General features: G+C 35.1%; 1 protein-coding gene across 1 annotated transcript in view; it reads right to left on the bottom strand.

The window, feature by feature from the left end:
- CDH19 (cadherin 19) overlaps positions 1-18242 on the bottom strand; it is a 65169-nt gene that overhangs the window by 34097 nt on the left and 12830 nt on the right. Inside the window, exon 2 of the mRNA XM_053954274.1 lies at positions 3247-3473. Coding sequence (XP_053810249.1) covers positions 3247-3444 — 198 coding nt within the window. The 5' untranslated portion in view covers positions 3445-3473. The remainder of the gene's footprint in view (positions 1-3246; positions 3474-18242) is intronic.

The raw sequence follows: 18242 nt of genomic DNA, 5'->3' as shown, positions 1-18242 counted from the left end.
ATGCCTTGTTTTGATTCTATAGTGAACTCTGTCACTAATGAGCCTTGGACACTATTGCTTGAAAGGAGGTACTGTCACATTTTCAGCCAACCATTTTAATTTTAAGATATTTAAAATTATTTAATTTTAAAGTACTGATATAACAGACTTATAAATGTGTGATATACCTGAAAAGAAATGCTTCAGCTACTTTGAAGTGAAGGAAATACATCTAAGTACCTACTTTGGTTCATTGATTTTCAGCTCCCCTACAATTCTGCTGAAAACAATGCAAAGGTCATTAAACATTATCTAATTTTTTTTTATTATTGCAGATGACACATGTACTTCTTAAGTTGTTTATTTTTTTTACTCAACAATGCTAAGTGTAAATGTGTGCAACAGTATCTTCTGTTTCTGTTGAAATATTAGAGGTGAAAAGACATTCTGTGGTGAAAGTCTGTATTGTTTATTCCAAAATAAATTGATAGACATTTTCCATTTCCTTCCAGGATGATCTACATTCTCTGTTGTATTGCTAAGATGAACTTTGTGGTGATGATTCCTTTGATTAAGCTGAGCCTTGCAGACAATTTTGGTCCAGCCTCATTTGTTCATGACAACAAAATAGTTCTGTTAATGTTAGTGATGTATAATAGAGCAATATTTTAAGAGCAATAACTTCATTTCCTAACATAGGAGGCATCCACAGTTGAATTTTATGGGAACAAAAAATTCCATTATATAATTTAGTCTCTATTTTTTTCTCCACCTTTTTTTTTGTTTTAGAACAAAAAATATCAAACTCTCTAAGAGCCTCGATGCTAATTGAAAAATCCAAAGTTTAAAAAAAATATTCATCTTGTTTGTTTTATGAAGCAACATGTTTAAATTGCAAATAATATGCCTAACTGTTGACTTTAATTATCTCACTGTTTTGCTTATATTTATTGACCCTAAAGGTCACTGTAAGTTGTGAGGCCATAGAACAAGAAAGTAACATTTCCCTGTCGGATCTACTCAAATATTTTGTAATAACTCCTAAAGTTGCAAAAATAGTTTTAACTTTTCTTTGGAAGAATGCCTCTGCCTTTTACGATTTTCATAACGCATAATTGTCTGCATGCATCAGATGGATAATTTATTCAGAATGTGACTGGGACACTGCTCTGAGATATGAGGAACGGTTTTGAGTTCCTACTCTGAGTGGTGTAAAGGTATTTAATGCCTAAAATATTCAGAGTTAATTATCCTTGCCTATACAAGAGAGAGAATTTTCAAGTCTTAGGGAGTTTAGAACCATTTAAAATATGATCAACTTAAATATTTTCAACATAAGTAGTTGTGTGCTAAACATGGGCCATGTTACTCACTTTATAAGTGGTCTGGTCAAACTCATTTTAATACCATCCAAATTTAGCATCTCACTAAGAGGCAACACAGATTCTTTATTACGCATAAATCTTGGTTTCCTTATCATATAACCCATGACGTGGGAGAAGTAATCTATATCTAGATCTTTAAACTAACATGGGGCTCAGATGTGACCACAGAGTGTATCAAACCCTTAGGGTCTGGGAGCATGTCTTTGACTGGCTGCTAAGACATAGCCAGTGTTTAGCAATTTCACTCAGAATCATTTATCTACAAAAGATTTCATGACCTTGAACATGTTAAATGTGAGGTCCCTTACAGATGACATTTGCTGAGAAAGAATAGCAAAGGTTCTAAGTTTACTTGTTTTTTTTAGGTTGGGAACAAAATAAATGGTCTTACAATTGTAAATGAGAACTGAAAACAAGTATTTTTAAACTCATCCTTGTGTATCTGCCATTGCAGTGCTGATAGACACATGTATTTTTCTTAGTCTTGATAATGGAAATCATGAGTCTATGTTAAATGAAATTTGAAAATTTAGTTCTGACTGAAAAAATATTTTGATATGGAATAGTGATTTAAAAACAGAGACTGTCTACCTTTGTATTTTCGTTGATGCAGTTTTCTTCAGGGCCTTAATTACTAAAAATTCATGTGTTGATCATAGACTACCACTTCATTTGCTGAAAGCAGAGCATATTCTACTCAATAAAAAGACACAAGTAAATGTGTCTTATTAGACAATGGTTTCACTGCAATATATTAACAATAATCTTCAATAAAATCCCCAGTTAACCTGTGAGAAATAAAAAGGTGAGATCATGAAAATACATGCATTTTATGAAGCTTCTTTGCAGAAAACACTTTCCAAAGTGTTGTAAAGGTAATAATGATTGTTTAAAAAATAGTCAGTTTATTGTCTTCAAATAGTCAGTCAAATGTCTTCACTTGTTATTTCAGAAGTGAGACATCACACTTCCATAGTAACTACTTTGAAAGGGCTGTGAAAAAGTAATTAATGAATTTTGAGCACTTCACCCTTTGGGCCCAATTAAATTTTAGTGCTAGTTAATTAGCAGTTAAACTTATTTTGGTTCATTCATCTAAAAAAGGGCCTTAAAGAAAAGAATAGCAGATCTCAAGATTAAAATTACTTCTAGCATACAAAAATAAATAATAATATTAAATATAATAATAATAATGATAAGCAGAGAGAGAAGAGGGCAGATAAACCCTCATTAAGACAATTATCTTAAAGCACATTTTTAAAGGAGGGTGAAAAATAATTGTTCGTTGTGCTAAACCTACGTTAATCTAATGAACCATGAGATTCCCATAGTTTCTCAGTGGTAAAAGGATTTAGTATTAATCAGCTTCATTAAAAATTAATGAGGGGTAAATCAGCTGCTACTTAGTGTAATAGAAAATCAAGCTAAATATTGTTTGTAAACTACACTACACTCAGTATGGCTGCTTTGATGCAGTGCCAAAAATAGCACAAGCAAATTGCCAGATGTTGATAAATGAGTCCTTAATTTCCACTCAGAAGGAAGAAAGGAACTTTTCAGCTTTATACCTTCATCTGCTGTATGTGGAACTAGTTTTAGTAACAGCATGCATGTGAAGTTTCCTTGACAGCAGTCCTCAGTGAAAGAAGGTGCTTGGTACTGCCATGGCCTACAGCTCTCGGACTTCTCTGACCTTGAGAAAGGTCATAGGAAAGGAGAGATGTAGTACTGCCTTATTACAGCTTCCTGCTCTCCTCTTTCTATGTTTCTTGCTATTTCCACATCACTGGAGATATTTGGCCATCCAAGTCAGGGTACAACAGACTTGGATGAGCATGCTAAATCTAACCTTGTACTGTCCTTGAATCATTACTTATCATACCTGTCCAATATACACAGAATCTGGTGAAATCTGTTCCTCAGTTGCAAAAAGAGGTTCCCACAGCCAGCTACGTTTCACTCTTCGAACTGGTGTGAAAGGCTGAACTGTGTTTTGAGTGCTGGAGTTCTGTGTGCTGAGAGAACAAGGCCAAAGTTGAATCAGCATCACTATGAGACGTAGCAATACAGAGGAATTCATGCTGAACCGTTCTTTCAATCAGTCTTAATCTGTGAAAGAGGAAAAAAAATAAAAAAATCTTTGACAAAGCATCGCTTTTGTCTTTCTACTTCTATATATTGATTCTGTGCTAATGTAAGAGCTGATTTGCAGTGTTAAAATCTTCTCCTCTCCCCAAAAGTAAAGAGCTGAAATGAAGTCTGTTTCTTATTAAAATTTTAATAAGAAATTTTAAAAAGACCTTTCAGAGTCTCTAACATGAAAGTCAAGTGCTTAACTGTTCTTTATGAATATCCTACACAGGGACTTTTTATGCAAAAAAAAAAAAAAAGAAAACAATCCTTAAATTAATTCATCTTTCAAATTAAGCTGGATAATTGTATTGTGTAGCCTAGGAATAATTTGATTGGAATAATTGTATGTTTCTGCTTAGACAGGGCTCATTTTTAGCTGCAGTCACAAAACTGCCTGAAGGGTGAATATCTAGCCTTAGTATCCCTGATGTCTGACAGCTGAAGCAGTGGTGCAGATATTTTTTTTAACCTCTTCTTACCCACTTTCCCAGCTCAGAAAAATGCCTTCAAAAATGTTAAAGGTGATAGGGTACCATGAAGAAGCAGAAAAAATTTACAACTTTCTCCTTCCCAGCTAAACAGCGACATGGAACAGGCAGATGTGTTTAATGAATTCTTTGCCTGTGCCTTTGGCACGGATGATGCACCAAGGAGTTCCCACAGTCCTGAGCTGGAGGACCATGACTGCAACAATGATCAGCTCCCAGTCGATTCTGAAATTGTGCAGGAACCGCTGCTCCAGCTGGATCCCTAAAAATCTGATGGGATTCATCTGAGAATCCTAAAAGAGCTGCTGATGTCATTCAAAACATCTCTCAATGGTTTTTGAGTGGTCTTGGGAATCCAGAGAGATCCCAGCTGACTGGAAGATGGTGAATATTCTCCCATTTGTCAAGAAAGGCACAAATGAGAACCCCAGAGACTACAGGATTGTGGGTTTCACTTCAGTGACTTATCAAGTTATGGAGAATGTTATTTTGAGAGGTGTTGAAAAACATCTGGAAGACAACACAGTAATTGGTCACAACCAGCATGGCTTTATGAGAGGAAAGTACTGCTTATCAAATCCAATTTCCTTCTATGATGTGGTATCTCACCTAATTGATCAGTGGAAGCCTGTTGATGTAATCTTTCTGGATTTTAGCAAAGCTTTCTATACTTTCTCTCAGAGGATCCTTCTAGACAAAATTTTCAGCACACAGCTGGATAAACACAGCATGGGTTGGTGTTGGCTGAGCAACTTGCTCACATGTTGGGCACAAAGTTACAGTGAATGGGGTGACGTCAAACTCGGAACCTGTCACTAGTGGTATTCCACAGGTCTCCATGATCAGCCTTGTATTCTTCAACACCTTTGTGACTTTCATGCAGAACTGGAAGGAATATTAAGCAAGTATGCAAATGATATAACACTGGGAGGAGCCTTTGAAGGCAGGCAGACCTTGCAGAGAAAACTCAAAAATTTAGGGGACTAGGCAATCACCCATTGTGTGAGCTTCAACAAGGGAAAGTGCACCTGGGTTGAGGCAACCCTGGATGTACAGACTGGGGAATGAGATGCTGGAAAGCAGTGCCACAGGAAAGGATCCAGGGGTCCTGGTCGTTGGCAAGTTGAACCTGAGTCAGCAGTGCCCTGGCAGCCAGGAGGGCCAACCCTGTACTGTGGAGCATCAGGCACAGCATCACCAACCAGGCAAAGGAGGGGATTGTCCCACTCTGCTCTGCACTGGGGCAGCCTCATCTTGAATATTGTGTACAGTTTTGGGTGCCACAATATAGGAAAGACATTAAGCTACTTGAGAGCATCTGAAAAAGAGCCACGAGGATGGTGAAGGGGCTTGAGAGGAAGCTGTATGAGCAGAGACTGAGATCACTTGATCTGTTCAGCCTGGAGAAGAGGAGACTCAGAGGAGACCTCATTGCAGTTTGGCCTGAAACTGTGTCAGGGGAGGCTTAGGTTGGATATTAGGAAAAGGCTTTTCACCTAGAGAGTGTTTGGAGACTGCAGCAGGCTCCCCAGGGACGTGGTTAGAGCACCAAGCTCATAGACAGGGTTCAAGAAGCATTTGGATGATGATCTCGGGTACATGGTGTTACTCTTGGGGATGGTCCTATGCAGTGCTAAAAGCTGGACTCAATGATTCTTGTGGGTCCCTTCCAACTCAACATATTCTGTGATTCTGTGACTAGAATTTGTCTTAACAGATTTTACCACCTCTAACATGATTTTCTCCAATTAAACTGACAAAGGACAAATATATCTTAAAAGCTGTAGGTTTCTGTAGCTAGTTTCATTTCCACTATGCGTACTTTCAGAAAATGAAGGTTTCTCACAAACTGTAAGCTATTACCAGCTTTTCAGTGATTTTTGGCGCAATGAAGGAAATTTTAAATGTAATTCTATGCTCAGTTAAAAATAGCCATCTTCTGTGAGGCAAAAAGAAAAATTTTGAAAATACCTATCCATTTGGCAATGGCATTAGCCATTCTTTTCAAGGCTCTAGCATTGAAGAATAACATTTCCTATGAAGGGCAAGTCTGGTTTGTGAATTTGTGACACACTTGTCAGTTTGAAAAACACACTGAAAAAAAATTTGGATTAATTTATCTTAGACCTGAAAAATTCATAAGTATTATAGCTGTTCAGGATAAAATATGAATCTACATATTTTAAATTCATGATTTAAGTATTAATGATTTAAATAACCATCCTTATCCAAAGGGAAATGCCATAATTGCTAAAAAACCCAGATAGATAATAGAGAAAACTATTTATTCCCTTCCAGCAACTTTATATGATGTTGGACAACAGTTTGTTAAAATGTAATCTGCAGAGATGGATGAGAGAGAGGAGTTCTAATAGGAAACTCAGATAGAAGCACAGACACTAAAGTATACATTCCAATTTCTTCACATTTTGTGCTTTTGACTGTAAAACTGTAACAGAGCAAAACAAGATTTGAATAGAAGGAATGTGACTTGGGTACCCTCCTTTTTCAGTTTCTTATTTTCCCATGGCTGCAAGAGTAATATTTGTGACATGGAATGAAGTCCAACAAAGCTCAACTTGGCTCTGAAATAAGGTTGAGTGAGGTTTAGAAGGCCTAAAGACCTTGGAGAGGTGCATCTATGCTATGGATGCACTCAATGCTAAGCAGTAATCTGCACACAAAGTAACCTTGAAAAGGAGCATTCATTTCATTTCAGCACAATGCAAAGGATAGACTACTGAAACAACAAAAGCTGAACAGTCAAGGAGTCCTTTCTGAAGAACCACAGAAAAATGTATTTCAATCATTGTTTCTATCTGAAGAGAGGTGCTCAGTCTCAGCAATAGCAAATACTTCTGGTTAGCCTGTTTTTTTGTTGTTTTGGATGCTTGTTCTGGCATTTTCCACATTATTCAACAAAATATCTCAGGCTTGTGGGGCAGTACTTCATGCAGAGTGAATGTCAAACAAACAGTCATTATCAAACTTGTCTGAAGACACCGTGTATTGACAACAACATAATGAGGGTGCAGAATATGGCTATGCTGGTCTGCTGCTGGCCACCTTCTTGCAGTGTGCTCAGCAGTTACATATGAACAGCATAAAGCATGCAATTAATGTTTTGGAGTGTTTTGGTGTCTTTTTACTAATTTATGTTAAGATCCTGTGTTACATGGAGTTAAGCATCACGTCTCAGACTAATTGGAACAAGTAAATATATTTTAGATTCTGATATACTGCACACACTGTTAGTGTATAACAAGACTAACCTGGAAATACAGATGGTAGGCAAATTCCTTTAAAAACAAAGCTATTTAATGGAATTAAGATCCATATGAATCTCTGTTTTTCTCTCCTCTGCTATATCAAACATTCTAAATTTGCCTTTACTTTCAGGACCTTTCAAAGCCTATTTGCTTCCAATATCTTCCTACTCATTTGGCATTGAGACACTGCTTCTAGCTTCTGGCCAGCATGTGTTGCCATTTTTTATAGTCCAATTATAGTCCTTGTAAAAAAATCACCTTCTTTCTCTTCCACTGATTGTAGCTCAATCTCAGAAGTCAGTCTAATAAAATATCCAGAAAGTAGTTTCTTATTCCCTCATCATTTTCTAGTCTTTTCTTTAAAAATCCAAACTTCAGTATTACCTACTTAAAAGAAAAAATAAATATAAAAGGGCTCACAGTGCTTAAGATGATTCTGTGATGAGACTGCTGTCTCTCACTTTGTCTAGTATTGCCTCATTATTCCCTTGTACTTGCCTGTCTTTCCCTATCCGTCAGTTGTCTGTTGTTTTACACTCATTTGCTATGGTCTTTGTAAATGAAATGACCTTGTACTCTGTGTTGTAATTATAGTATGCAGCAGAAGGCAGGATTAGTAAAAGCACTGAGCTTTTGGGCACTGTAGTAATATGCACTAATAGATAATTTTTAATAGAATAGTTTCCCACTGGGAAAAAAAAAAAGACAAATATATTTTCAGAGATGAGCAAATGATCTATCACAAAAAATTTCCAAAGAGGAAGAAAGGAATGGAAACTGTCGTTCTGCTCCTATCCTTTTGGAAGTATGTCTCCAGTTTTTCTCACATGCAATAATACAGTCTGATAATGAGACCAGAGTAATATCTATTGCAGCTGTAATAAGTGGGCAGCTTTTAAAGCCTATAGAGCAGCATCCCATTTCCTTTCATACCCAAGGAAAACCACAAATTCCCTGTAGACTAGAAACAGATTTACATTCTTGGAACAAAGCTGATGAGTCCTTTTGAAAGTTTATTTTGGAATCTTCACCAAGTGACATTCTGTCTCCATTTGAAACTGGATGTTATATTAGGTGTATTTTTGTAGGCTGATAGTCTGACTTGGTTCTGAGTTCCCTTTGTTTCAAATTTTTGTTTTCAATTATAATTCTGTAATTACATTACAAAATAATACATGCTACTGCCTAGCATTGCAAGAAAAACAATAGAAAGAAGCAGAGGTCTAAAAAAGACTACTTCTGGGATACAGTGAAGTTATATATTTGTTGGTGGAGAAAATAAAAGACTGAAGCTGGAGCCTAACAATTTTTAAAGCATAAAAAAAAAATCCTAACATCAGATTAGGGTGCAGGTGGTGAAAAATTCTGTTCCAGTTCTTTAAGTTGAAGAATAAGGAACAGCCAGCTTAATTTTGTAACAAAGTCCCATAATTGGATATAAGTAAAGCCTTTTAGTTAGGAGGTAGCAAAACACTGAAATAGGGTAACAAGGGATATGGTAGATACTCCTAAATATAGACCATTAGGACCATCTCTTATACATTTGGCGCTACAATTTTGAAACTGACTCCTGAGAAGAACAAATCTCTCTGTCCTTCAATGTACTCAGCAAAAAAAAAAAAAAAAAATAAAAATCAGACTGAAATACATTCCTTCTGTGGAATTTGGTGCTGTCTTTGCTTGATTTAATAACATCAAACAAACAACAAGAGGAATAATTCATGTAAGCCAATCTAATTCATTAATATGCAGCTTCTGAAACATTTCTTATCTCAAGAACAGCCTTAACATGATGCTGTTTCAGTTGCATGTTCTGTTTTTTGCCTTGGTGTTATTATGATAGTGAAATTTATCTCCCTTCTATGTTGCTGTCTTTAATTTTCACTTAATAGGATAAAGAAGAAAGGGTATGTGCAACTAACCCTACAGATTACCATGTTATAAAAAGCTTAAAGGAATAGAAACCTTCATATTTCTCCTCTACAGACTTGTCCATTTGTTTTATGTCTACTGGCTATTCGTCCCAATTACATTTAATGTGGTTGAATACTGATGATCCTAGTGTATTGTAAGTGCTCTATCTTCTTTCCAGAAAACACTAGATATGGACTCATTTTCGTTGACTAGTTTAGGTCTTGTACAATATGTTTGACACCTAGACTATATTACTTCTGCAATTCTCAGAGAATTAGTAATATATAATAATACATATCTCAACTATTTTAATTAATGCATATATTTTGTGGGTTCACTTATTTGTTTTTTGGGTTTATAATCTCTACAGAACAATGATAAAATATTCTGGTGTGTGCAAAGTACTGGGTTTAATCCTATTCTTGCTACTTCTCACCATTGTTGAATTTCAGATAGAGTAGGATAATAATTTTTGCAGGTTTGGTGCGTTAAACCTCTGCCTTATCTTTTTCATGTATTTAATCTGTGATTTGGTCTTTTGCTATCAGTACCAAGATATTTTTTAATGTAAGTTTTCAATTCTTCTTGTATTTTTACTATTTTATTTGGAGACATTAGAAGAAGGCATACTAAACTCCTAAGGAATAAGTAGGGTATATCTAACTGCAATTATGTAATTGTAACAGCAATGTTTAACTAAGCTTATAATAAAGCAGAAGTGAAGAGAAACTACTAAAATTTACAAGAATTTATTTTGCAATTTGAACTTAATTTTTACTAAATACAGTCACAGTTACCATTTGCCATACATACATATTGTGTGATTGACTAAGTGATTAATTGATTTTTGTGACTGGGTAAAATTGACACCAGTCTACTGTAGCTTAAGACACCTTATCCACAAGCCTCTCAGCTTATATTTTTCTGCCTAAATGATTTTCTTTATAGTTGTCTAGTTTAGCTGTTATTTTTATTGAATCTAAATATTTCAGTTTCATCTATTTTGACCTTCTTGTCTTTCATATATTTTTATTCTTAAATTTGGACTGCTATATCTAACAAGTATTCTGAATTTAATTATATTGTGATTATCAGAACTAAGATCTAAATGTAATATTCCCTTCAGTCAATTAATTAGAGATATATCAAAAATTTTCTTTCTAGTCTGCTGCAAAACTAGCTACTTTAAAAGCTACCTAACCTTGAAAGGTGTTTTCTTTAATGCATATCTTGACGTGACACTTGGCCAAATTATGTTGACTGGTAGTACATATTAACACAGTATGGCTGCATGTGTCTCCACCAGTCACCCAGAATTTCACTTACATGGAGAGCAATTACTTAGATGTTATGAATATATTTAAATTTCACTTCATTCTAATCAGCACATTATTTTCTTCATTTTGAAAGTATACCATCGTGCCATTAAGGAAGGCCTTCAAACTATTATGTACAATTAGCAATTATCTGTCAGATATACGTGGACAAAATAGTTTAGAGAAAGGAATTTTTTAGTTGATTAGTGCCTTTAAGGCCATGTATTTTAATCAGTGTAGAACAGACTCACTAGAAATCATGTCATTCTTAGTGTTTTATGTATATTAACCGTATACACATCTCCTGTATTTTACTACAATATCTGTTGCACTGTACAAAAAGCTCAAATGCCATTTTGGATGACAAAACCCTGAGCCTTCAAAGCATGACAAGCAGTAGCTAGATTTCTGTCCCTACTAGATATTCAAAACATCTTTTTCAGTGTCAGATTGTCATATTTATTTCTCAAAATCCTAAGTCTTCCATTAAAAACCTATGATAACTCTAGGCAAAGGTAGCAGATTCGTTCAAAAGGGGGGCTAAGGTGAAGGATGAGATTTCTTGCAGTGAGTAAAAAGAATGAGAGGTAGAACTGTTACTTGTTAAGCTCACAAATCAAAGGAGAATATACAGAGGATGTGGTGACACACTCTATGTTCTACAACCTCATTCTTCAGTATCATTGGTGGCTCTCATTTTCTTAGTGGAAAATTCTCTATATTAATCACCAATAGACATGAGTACCAGTGTTGAGAAACAACTCTAATTGATTCAAGTTGGCGATTATTGGTAGTATTTTATTCTATTTCAACTTTGGCATAGAAAACTAGCTTTGCAGTACCTATTTCCTAATGACCATGAGCATGCATGATGATGTAACCAGTCTCTTGCCTTTTTCAACTCCGATCCACCAGTATTTTTAGAACTGATTGATTGCTGACCTGTAAGTTTGCTGAAGATATATGTAGCTGGAACCAGCTCAATATTTCTGTGTGTGGTGCAGCATTACATTGTTTGGCTTGGGGGCTTGCTGCCACTCACTGCTATGATCCTGTGAACAAAGATTCTCATGAATCTCTGAAACACATGATTATGAAAACACAAAATCATTATTTTATTCTCTGTTATCATCCATATAAAGTAGAACTGGAAGCACAGCCTCAAACATTTCAGAAGGCAGGAGACCCAAGTTTTGTCATTGCAATTTTTTTGAGATCCTTTAGAAAGAACCTGGAAAAGATGAGTCAATCCACCTAAAAATCTCTAGGTACAAAGTCACCCACACCATTTACACCAACAAAATAGAGTGTGTGTGTGTGTAAGGATGAACTTCTGTTGGGCAGGACTCTGTCAGACAGCTTTTGCTCTGCAAAGGTGACCTCTGAAAGTGCTGATGAAGGCAGACACTTCATAAGGACTGAGCCAGAGGCAAGCCAAAGTTTCTGTAAGCTTCCTCTGAGAATGTTTGTTTTACTGTTTTTAAGATAATATTAAAATTAAATCTGCAACATCAGAAAGTAATAAAGTAATTAAGTGTTTCATTTGGAGTCTACTGGCATCCCCCAGAGGGACCAGTAGGTATCATCAAGAACATCAAACTGACACACACACAGATGCAATTAAACCTTTGAGATTGCTTCCTGGTTGATGTGGCACCTTGTGTTCTTCTGGAAGCATAGCTTTTCCACATGTTATTAACTGAGGTATGCAGTTATTTGATGAATAGTTCCATAGACAAGACATAGAGATATTCGTACTTCACTTTCTTTGTGGGGAAGAAAAATTAAGCAGAATGAATATCTGTGTCTCTTTTCTAAACATTGGTAAATTAATGATTATATTTTTTTCTTTTTCAGGGACTTTCTGCCATACAGCTAAATGCTACTTCAGTCCAGATGCTTCCAGGCTAAAGAAAAATTGAAAAGCTTACCTTAGAACTTAACTTTATGAAAAATTATGTTCATTCTCTGCATTCATTCTCTGCATTCAGCATATAAAAATCGATTTAGTAAACAGATGCTGAGAAGTTAAAAGATCCAGTTATACCAGTACAAGTGGTTGTGGTATACCGCACTATCTACACTAAAAATAAGCAAGCATTTAGTTTTAATTATAGCTTTCCTTAACTAGGACAATTATTTATTTCTAAGATAGTCTGCACTATAGAAAATTACTACTAATCCCATGTATTTTAGCATAAATATTTTGCTCCTTTAAAAAGCCTAACACATGTACACAGTAAAAACATAAATTCTTGCCTTCTGGCATTTGCTTTTTATTGTAGGCAAGTAGCAAATCCAATTACAAGATGTTTGATTCACTGGGCAATTCCTACAGGAACATTTTTGGCTCTGCAGGATACCACTCAGTACTGAAGAACCACTTGTCAGCGTAATGATGTAAAGGACCGCATTCTGTGATTCATACTTGAATCTGTTTGCCAAATGATTTTCAGGACGGCACTTCACAAAATGCTCCGAAACTCTCTGTAGGATTTAGGTTCTTTTAATCTCTTTAATTCATAATTATTCTTTGCATACATTTAAGCTAATAGTGCAGTGAACTCACCTTTTCCATGGTTTTGGAGATTTACTTCCACTAAACATAAGATAAAAAGAAGCTTTGATATTTAATTTAAGAGGATGCTTTTTGCTAGAATTTGACTTATGTTAAACTTCCGGGTTTGGTTTTAGAGTTAATTTTCCACATAAGATGAGGCAAATCAGAAACACCTTGAAATGAAATCATCCAGTATATGTCAATGGAAAACCAGAATGAAATCAGATTTTAATGCTTATATTTGAGGAAGCTTATCAGGATCCATTTGTAAAGTAAATAAATATTGCAGACAGCAGTCCCTTACAAGTAGTTAAGGAAACCACATCTTTACAAAAAAAAAAAAAAAAAAAAAAAAAAAAAAAAAAAAAGCCATTTTAATTTTTTTATAAGCTAGAAAATCTGCTCTGATATGTAATACAGCTATTAAATTTAAAAGTGTAATTTAAATTCATGGACAGAAAAAGTCTGTCCACCACCACTCTGGAAATCAGTTGGAAAAATGCTGAAAGAATGCACCTGCCTTAGAGAGTCTGCGGTTGCATCAGATAGGAAAGGGTAGAATTTGCCTGGCTTTTGAAAGAGACAACACATTGAAGGGTATGCATATTTTTCAGAATTGTAAGAAAGAGAGATAGAAAATATCTAAGTGACAAAATTCCTAAAAATATATTTCCTTGCCTTTTTATTCTCTTAATCTAGTACTCTGTTGATGAATCTTCCCTTATCTCCTTCAATGAAAAAAACTCCATTTCTGTTTTGCTTAGATCTCAATGATCAGAGGCTTGTCTCTCCCTTACCTCTGATTTCAATATTTCACTGTTCTACTTTACTACTAAGAATGTATCTTTTCTTGACTCATTCTATGAATTACATTGAAGGCTGATATCCTTTTCTAACCTCTAATATATAAAAAAAAAATTAATTCGGTGAAGTCCTTATTCGATTCAATTAAACATTGTAAGCATTTTCCAGCTCTGAGTTAGTCAGAACAGTATAGGAGCAGAGCATTAGGTCATCCAGGCAACACAAAGGGTGTTGTACAATGAGTTTCCTAGAAAAATATTTCAAAAAGGATTTGTTTTCTTTTCTGTCATGTTTCAAGGTGTGGAATAAAATTTTTCAGATAGGGTCTAACAAAGACCATCAGATTTGAAAACTGCTTTTTTTAAATGAAATAATATTTTATGAGAGTCACAAATATAGAAAATTGTGAAAATTGAAGGAAGTTTCAAGCTATTGATATTACATTCTCTAAAAAATCTGGACTTAAAGGCTATTTTTAAAGGATATGTGTGAATTTAGATATTTTTGACATCCCTATATTCTGATATAACATCAAGATATACTATCAGGTTAAGCAAAAATAAAATTAAATTAAACCACTCTACATTGTCAAGTTGTCTTGTGATAGCTCAGCATAATTTTTATCCATTACTTGCATGCTCACCCATAGAATTTCTTTTATTACCTTGCTACTCATGCAACTCTTCCTATAAAAAGGGGGGGAAATGCTGTTTATACTTCCATTGTCATTCAACATAGTCCTTAAAATGAATCAAAATAGGATATCTTAGAATATTATTATGAATTATTAATTCCTTTTGACTGAAAATCCACTAATAAGGAAGTAATGAACATCACTAGAGTATGTGTTGAAATTTGCCTTTTGAAAAGTCATTGTTCAGGTTTCACTCTGTTTTTGGATGAATTCTGTAAGGCATCTATGTTGGAAAGAGCCGTTGAAAAATTTCTGCTATTATTTTGTGCCTTGAACACCCACATATGCTGCCTTTTCAACACACTTTTATCACAGGTCCTTACATTCTGGTCATTCTTCAAGTTTTACCTTGTTTCAGAGGGATAAAGAAAAAAAAATGTTGTGATAGCCATGGCAAATTGGATTAAAAATTCCAAATGGCTAAAGACTTCAGAGTAACACCCAGAACTCAGATTATATTAATTCCGTTAATTGTTAGTCTTAGTTATCAAGATTACTTAGGTTCTGGACTAGTGTTCTTGATAGAAGAAAGCTAGACACTCAGATTTCCTTGAATCTGGAAAAAATATTGGGTTTTATTTCTCCATTTTTTGTTCTGTTTTTTTTTAAACTTTTCATTAATTTCTTTCCGTTTACAACCACTTTTTACCTTACTAAAACACGATTCTTCTTCTTTCTAGCCTACATTGAAGACTCCTTTCTCACAGAGAACCTGAGGCACTGAATGTTCCACCCCACTTTTTTTCACCTTTCTCCATTTAAAAACGTTTCCTGTTTTCACCTCAGATTAATGAATTACCTACCCACCTGCCACTTCTGTCCCTGCTGCTGCAGGTCATCTGCAATAACAATTTATTGCATCTTTTCCCCTCTTTATAATCTTTGTCATTCTCCCCTCATCACCTGTGTGACCCTCTGTTGCTTCTCTGCTCAATGTTCTCTCTCAAAGAGACCTCTCTGTGCAGACTTCTTTTGATATATTACTTCATGCAAGCCTATTATAAAAAATTATATTGTTGAGCCAAAGTCCCTGTGTGTCATTCAGAGGGTAATTTTGTCATTTTCAAGAGCTCTTATGTACTTTGTAGCCTTAGCTTTTGTATCTCCAACTGAGAAAGTATCCTATGGACTTTATGTATTATCAGAGTATTGAAATGCACAATCAGACTCAACATTTTTACATTTCATCACCTACTTTTTCTTTCAATTTAAGAAGCTTCTTAAGCCAAGAAGCGAGCGGAGGAGACAAGTAGAAACAGAAGGAAAGTAATTCCTGTCTAAGATGACTTTAATAGGGTAGGAATCATAGTGAATGGTAATTGACAAGAAGTGAGATACTGGAAGAGTCAGATGTTTGAAATGCAAGACCTCATTCTCACACAGTGAGATTAGGCAAGAGAGGAGCCATACATGGACTAAGGCCTGCATCAGAAAGGGGCACCAAGTGCACTGAGCTGGGGGATTTTCAGTCCACAGGAGATATTGAGAGGACAATTTCCCTCCTGGTCAGTACACAGTTCTGTTGAGCAGGGCTTTGGAAAAGAGCAGACAAGTCCTTTGCACGTTCCAGTTCCCTCCACAGTTCTAAAAACCATACTAAGCTGAAATCTGTAGATAGGTCCAGCATAGCTCAGCTGAAGTTATTCAGAAATATTATTTATGGGATGGTTTTATGTCCTGTCATCTGATATATTTATCAGTTGTTGAAATTCAATAAAAGAAACACGTGTATGGGAGAAATCAGCAGAGCACTCTGTTAAGTATGAAGTACTCTCAGTTGTTTCAAAAGAATATTAAAACCAACAAAGGCTGGTGCTGTGGTGCTTTGACATCAGTGTAGTACACTGTGTGGTCAACTAGTGTCTCCAGAACAAAGGAGGTAAGAGAAAGGATTAAGAAAACTATAGAAATTATTGTTATCAGACCTTGATAATGAAGTGGCCCAAGATATATTACCTAAAGAAGTTGTGCAGTAAAGAAAGAAGCAGAGTTTGTGGAAGGCAGAAGTAATCTGAGATTTCAAAGAGCATGAAGAGCTGTATGGACATGCAGGAGGCAGAAGTCTTGGAAGTTGAATTAAGTTGCAAATAGCCAATGTATGTTAAAGGAGGCTAAGAGCTTCAGGATAAGAATGAGTAAAGGTGAAATATTAATTTCCTGAGAAAAAGGTCTGGAAAAAGAAACAAAGTAACAATGTAGATTTTTTTTTAAAGGTAACAATGCAAACATTAAAAAAAAAAAAAAAAAAAAAACCAAAAAAAAAAACCTGAAAACAAACCCAGAAAACCTACCAATACCAAACTAAATGGAATTTCAAAATATATTAAGAGTAAAATTGACTTTATACAACTAATTTCATACCATTATCTGCACTGATTTTCTTAAGTAGAAGAGACTGTATAATAACCAATTATTCACCTTGGAAGCTTGCCTATAAAAATTAGAGATTTGTGATTCTAAATTGGCAAAATATGACCAGGACTATTTCTGCCATGACAGTTACCACTTTTTATTGGTAACTTTTATATGACTCTGTAAATTAAAACAGCAGCTCATGGAGAAGAGCAGAAAGAAAAAGCGTGGATTGGAATTCGCATCTCTCACTGCTTTAATTACTAGATTTGTGAGAGACATGGGGAAATTTCTTCTGGGAAATAATTTTTTAATAAAATCTCAAGACAGGAGATAGGACACCTCTTCATCAATGCACACATGTATTTCTTAAAAGAGATGTGCAAAGCTTTGGGTACTTCTTTTAAAGTTAATCCCTTCACAGTGATGCATGGAAATTAGTATTGGAGAAATAGGGCTTCAGCGTTCATTAATTAGTGGATACTTTTCAAGCCACTTGAAAACCACTTCTTGGCCCTGGACATGGGCATCAGCTTTCCTGCTTTGTAGAGTTTTCCTTTCCTTCATCAGGCTATGGAGCTTTATGTGAAGCCAATTGGATAACTTCAATGCATATAAATGTATGAATATGCATGAGCTTTCAGAGATATCATGATTCACTAAATCATAATTCGCCCCCAAAATAAGTTATTTTAAAAGTAATTGCTGTAGTAGGTTTTTATGGATAGATCACTATTTTAAAGCAACGTCATCTACATAATTTTCCTTCTTTCAGGAGCCTGTCTGAGTTTCTGACTTTAATTCATTGCAAGCCAACAGAACCTGGGAAGTCCATGAAGTTGCCATAGTAACTCAATGGACAAAGACTTAATTCCCTAGTTTATATAAGACAGAACTCATATCCTGCAGATAGTAATGGGCTTAAATTATTTAGGTCTAAAAAGTCAATGGATTATATATATTTAATAAATAAGTGTCAGTTCTTAGTTAGTGAAATATGAGCTTTGATTGCCCCATACTGTCTCAAAAGTATTTGTGTGTGAGATAGTAAGGCAATCAAAAAGCCAAGGGGAATGAAAAGAAAGAGGAACCTGGGTATGGTGAAAATAGTTTTTTCCATGTTAAGAGAGGCTATGAGTTATGCTATTAACTTATTAAGAATTAATTTTGAAAAAACCCTCAAACCGAGCTGTTAAGGTCCATAAAGGCCATGTAGATTTAACCGAAAAAGAGGAGAGCATACTTTGAATTTTGCAATCTAGTGAAAACAATGGGACTGGCATCAATTGCTGTTTATGGTTCACAAATGTAATTTGCAGTAACAGTGCTGAGGTAACAAAATGTGGTA

Source organism: Vidua chalybeata, chromosome 1 (genome assembly GCF_026979565.1).
Source record: "Vidua chalybeata isolate OUT-0048 chromosome 1, bVidCha1 merged haplotype, whole genome shotgun sequence".
Taxonomy (NCBI): domain Eukaryota; kingdom Metazoa; phylum Chordata; class Aves; order Passeriformes; family Viduidae; genus Vidua; species Vidua chalybeata.
The sequence above is the reverse complement of the archived record's forward strand: the minus strand, read 5'-3'. Positions and strand labels throughout refer to the sequence as shown.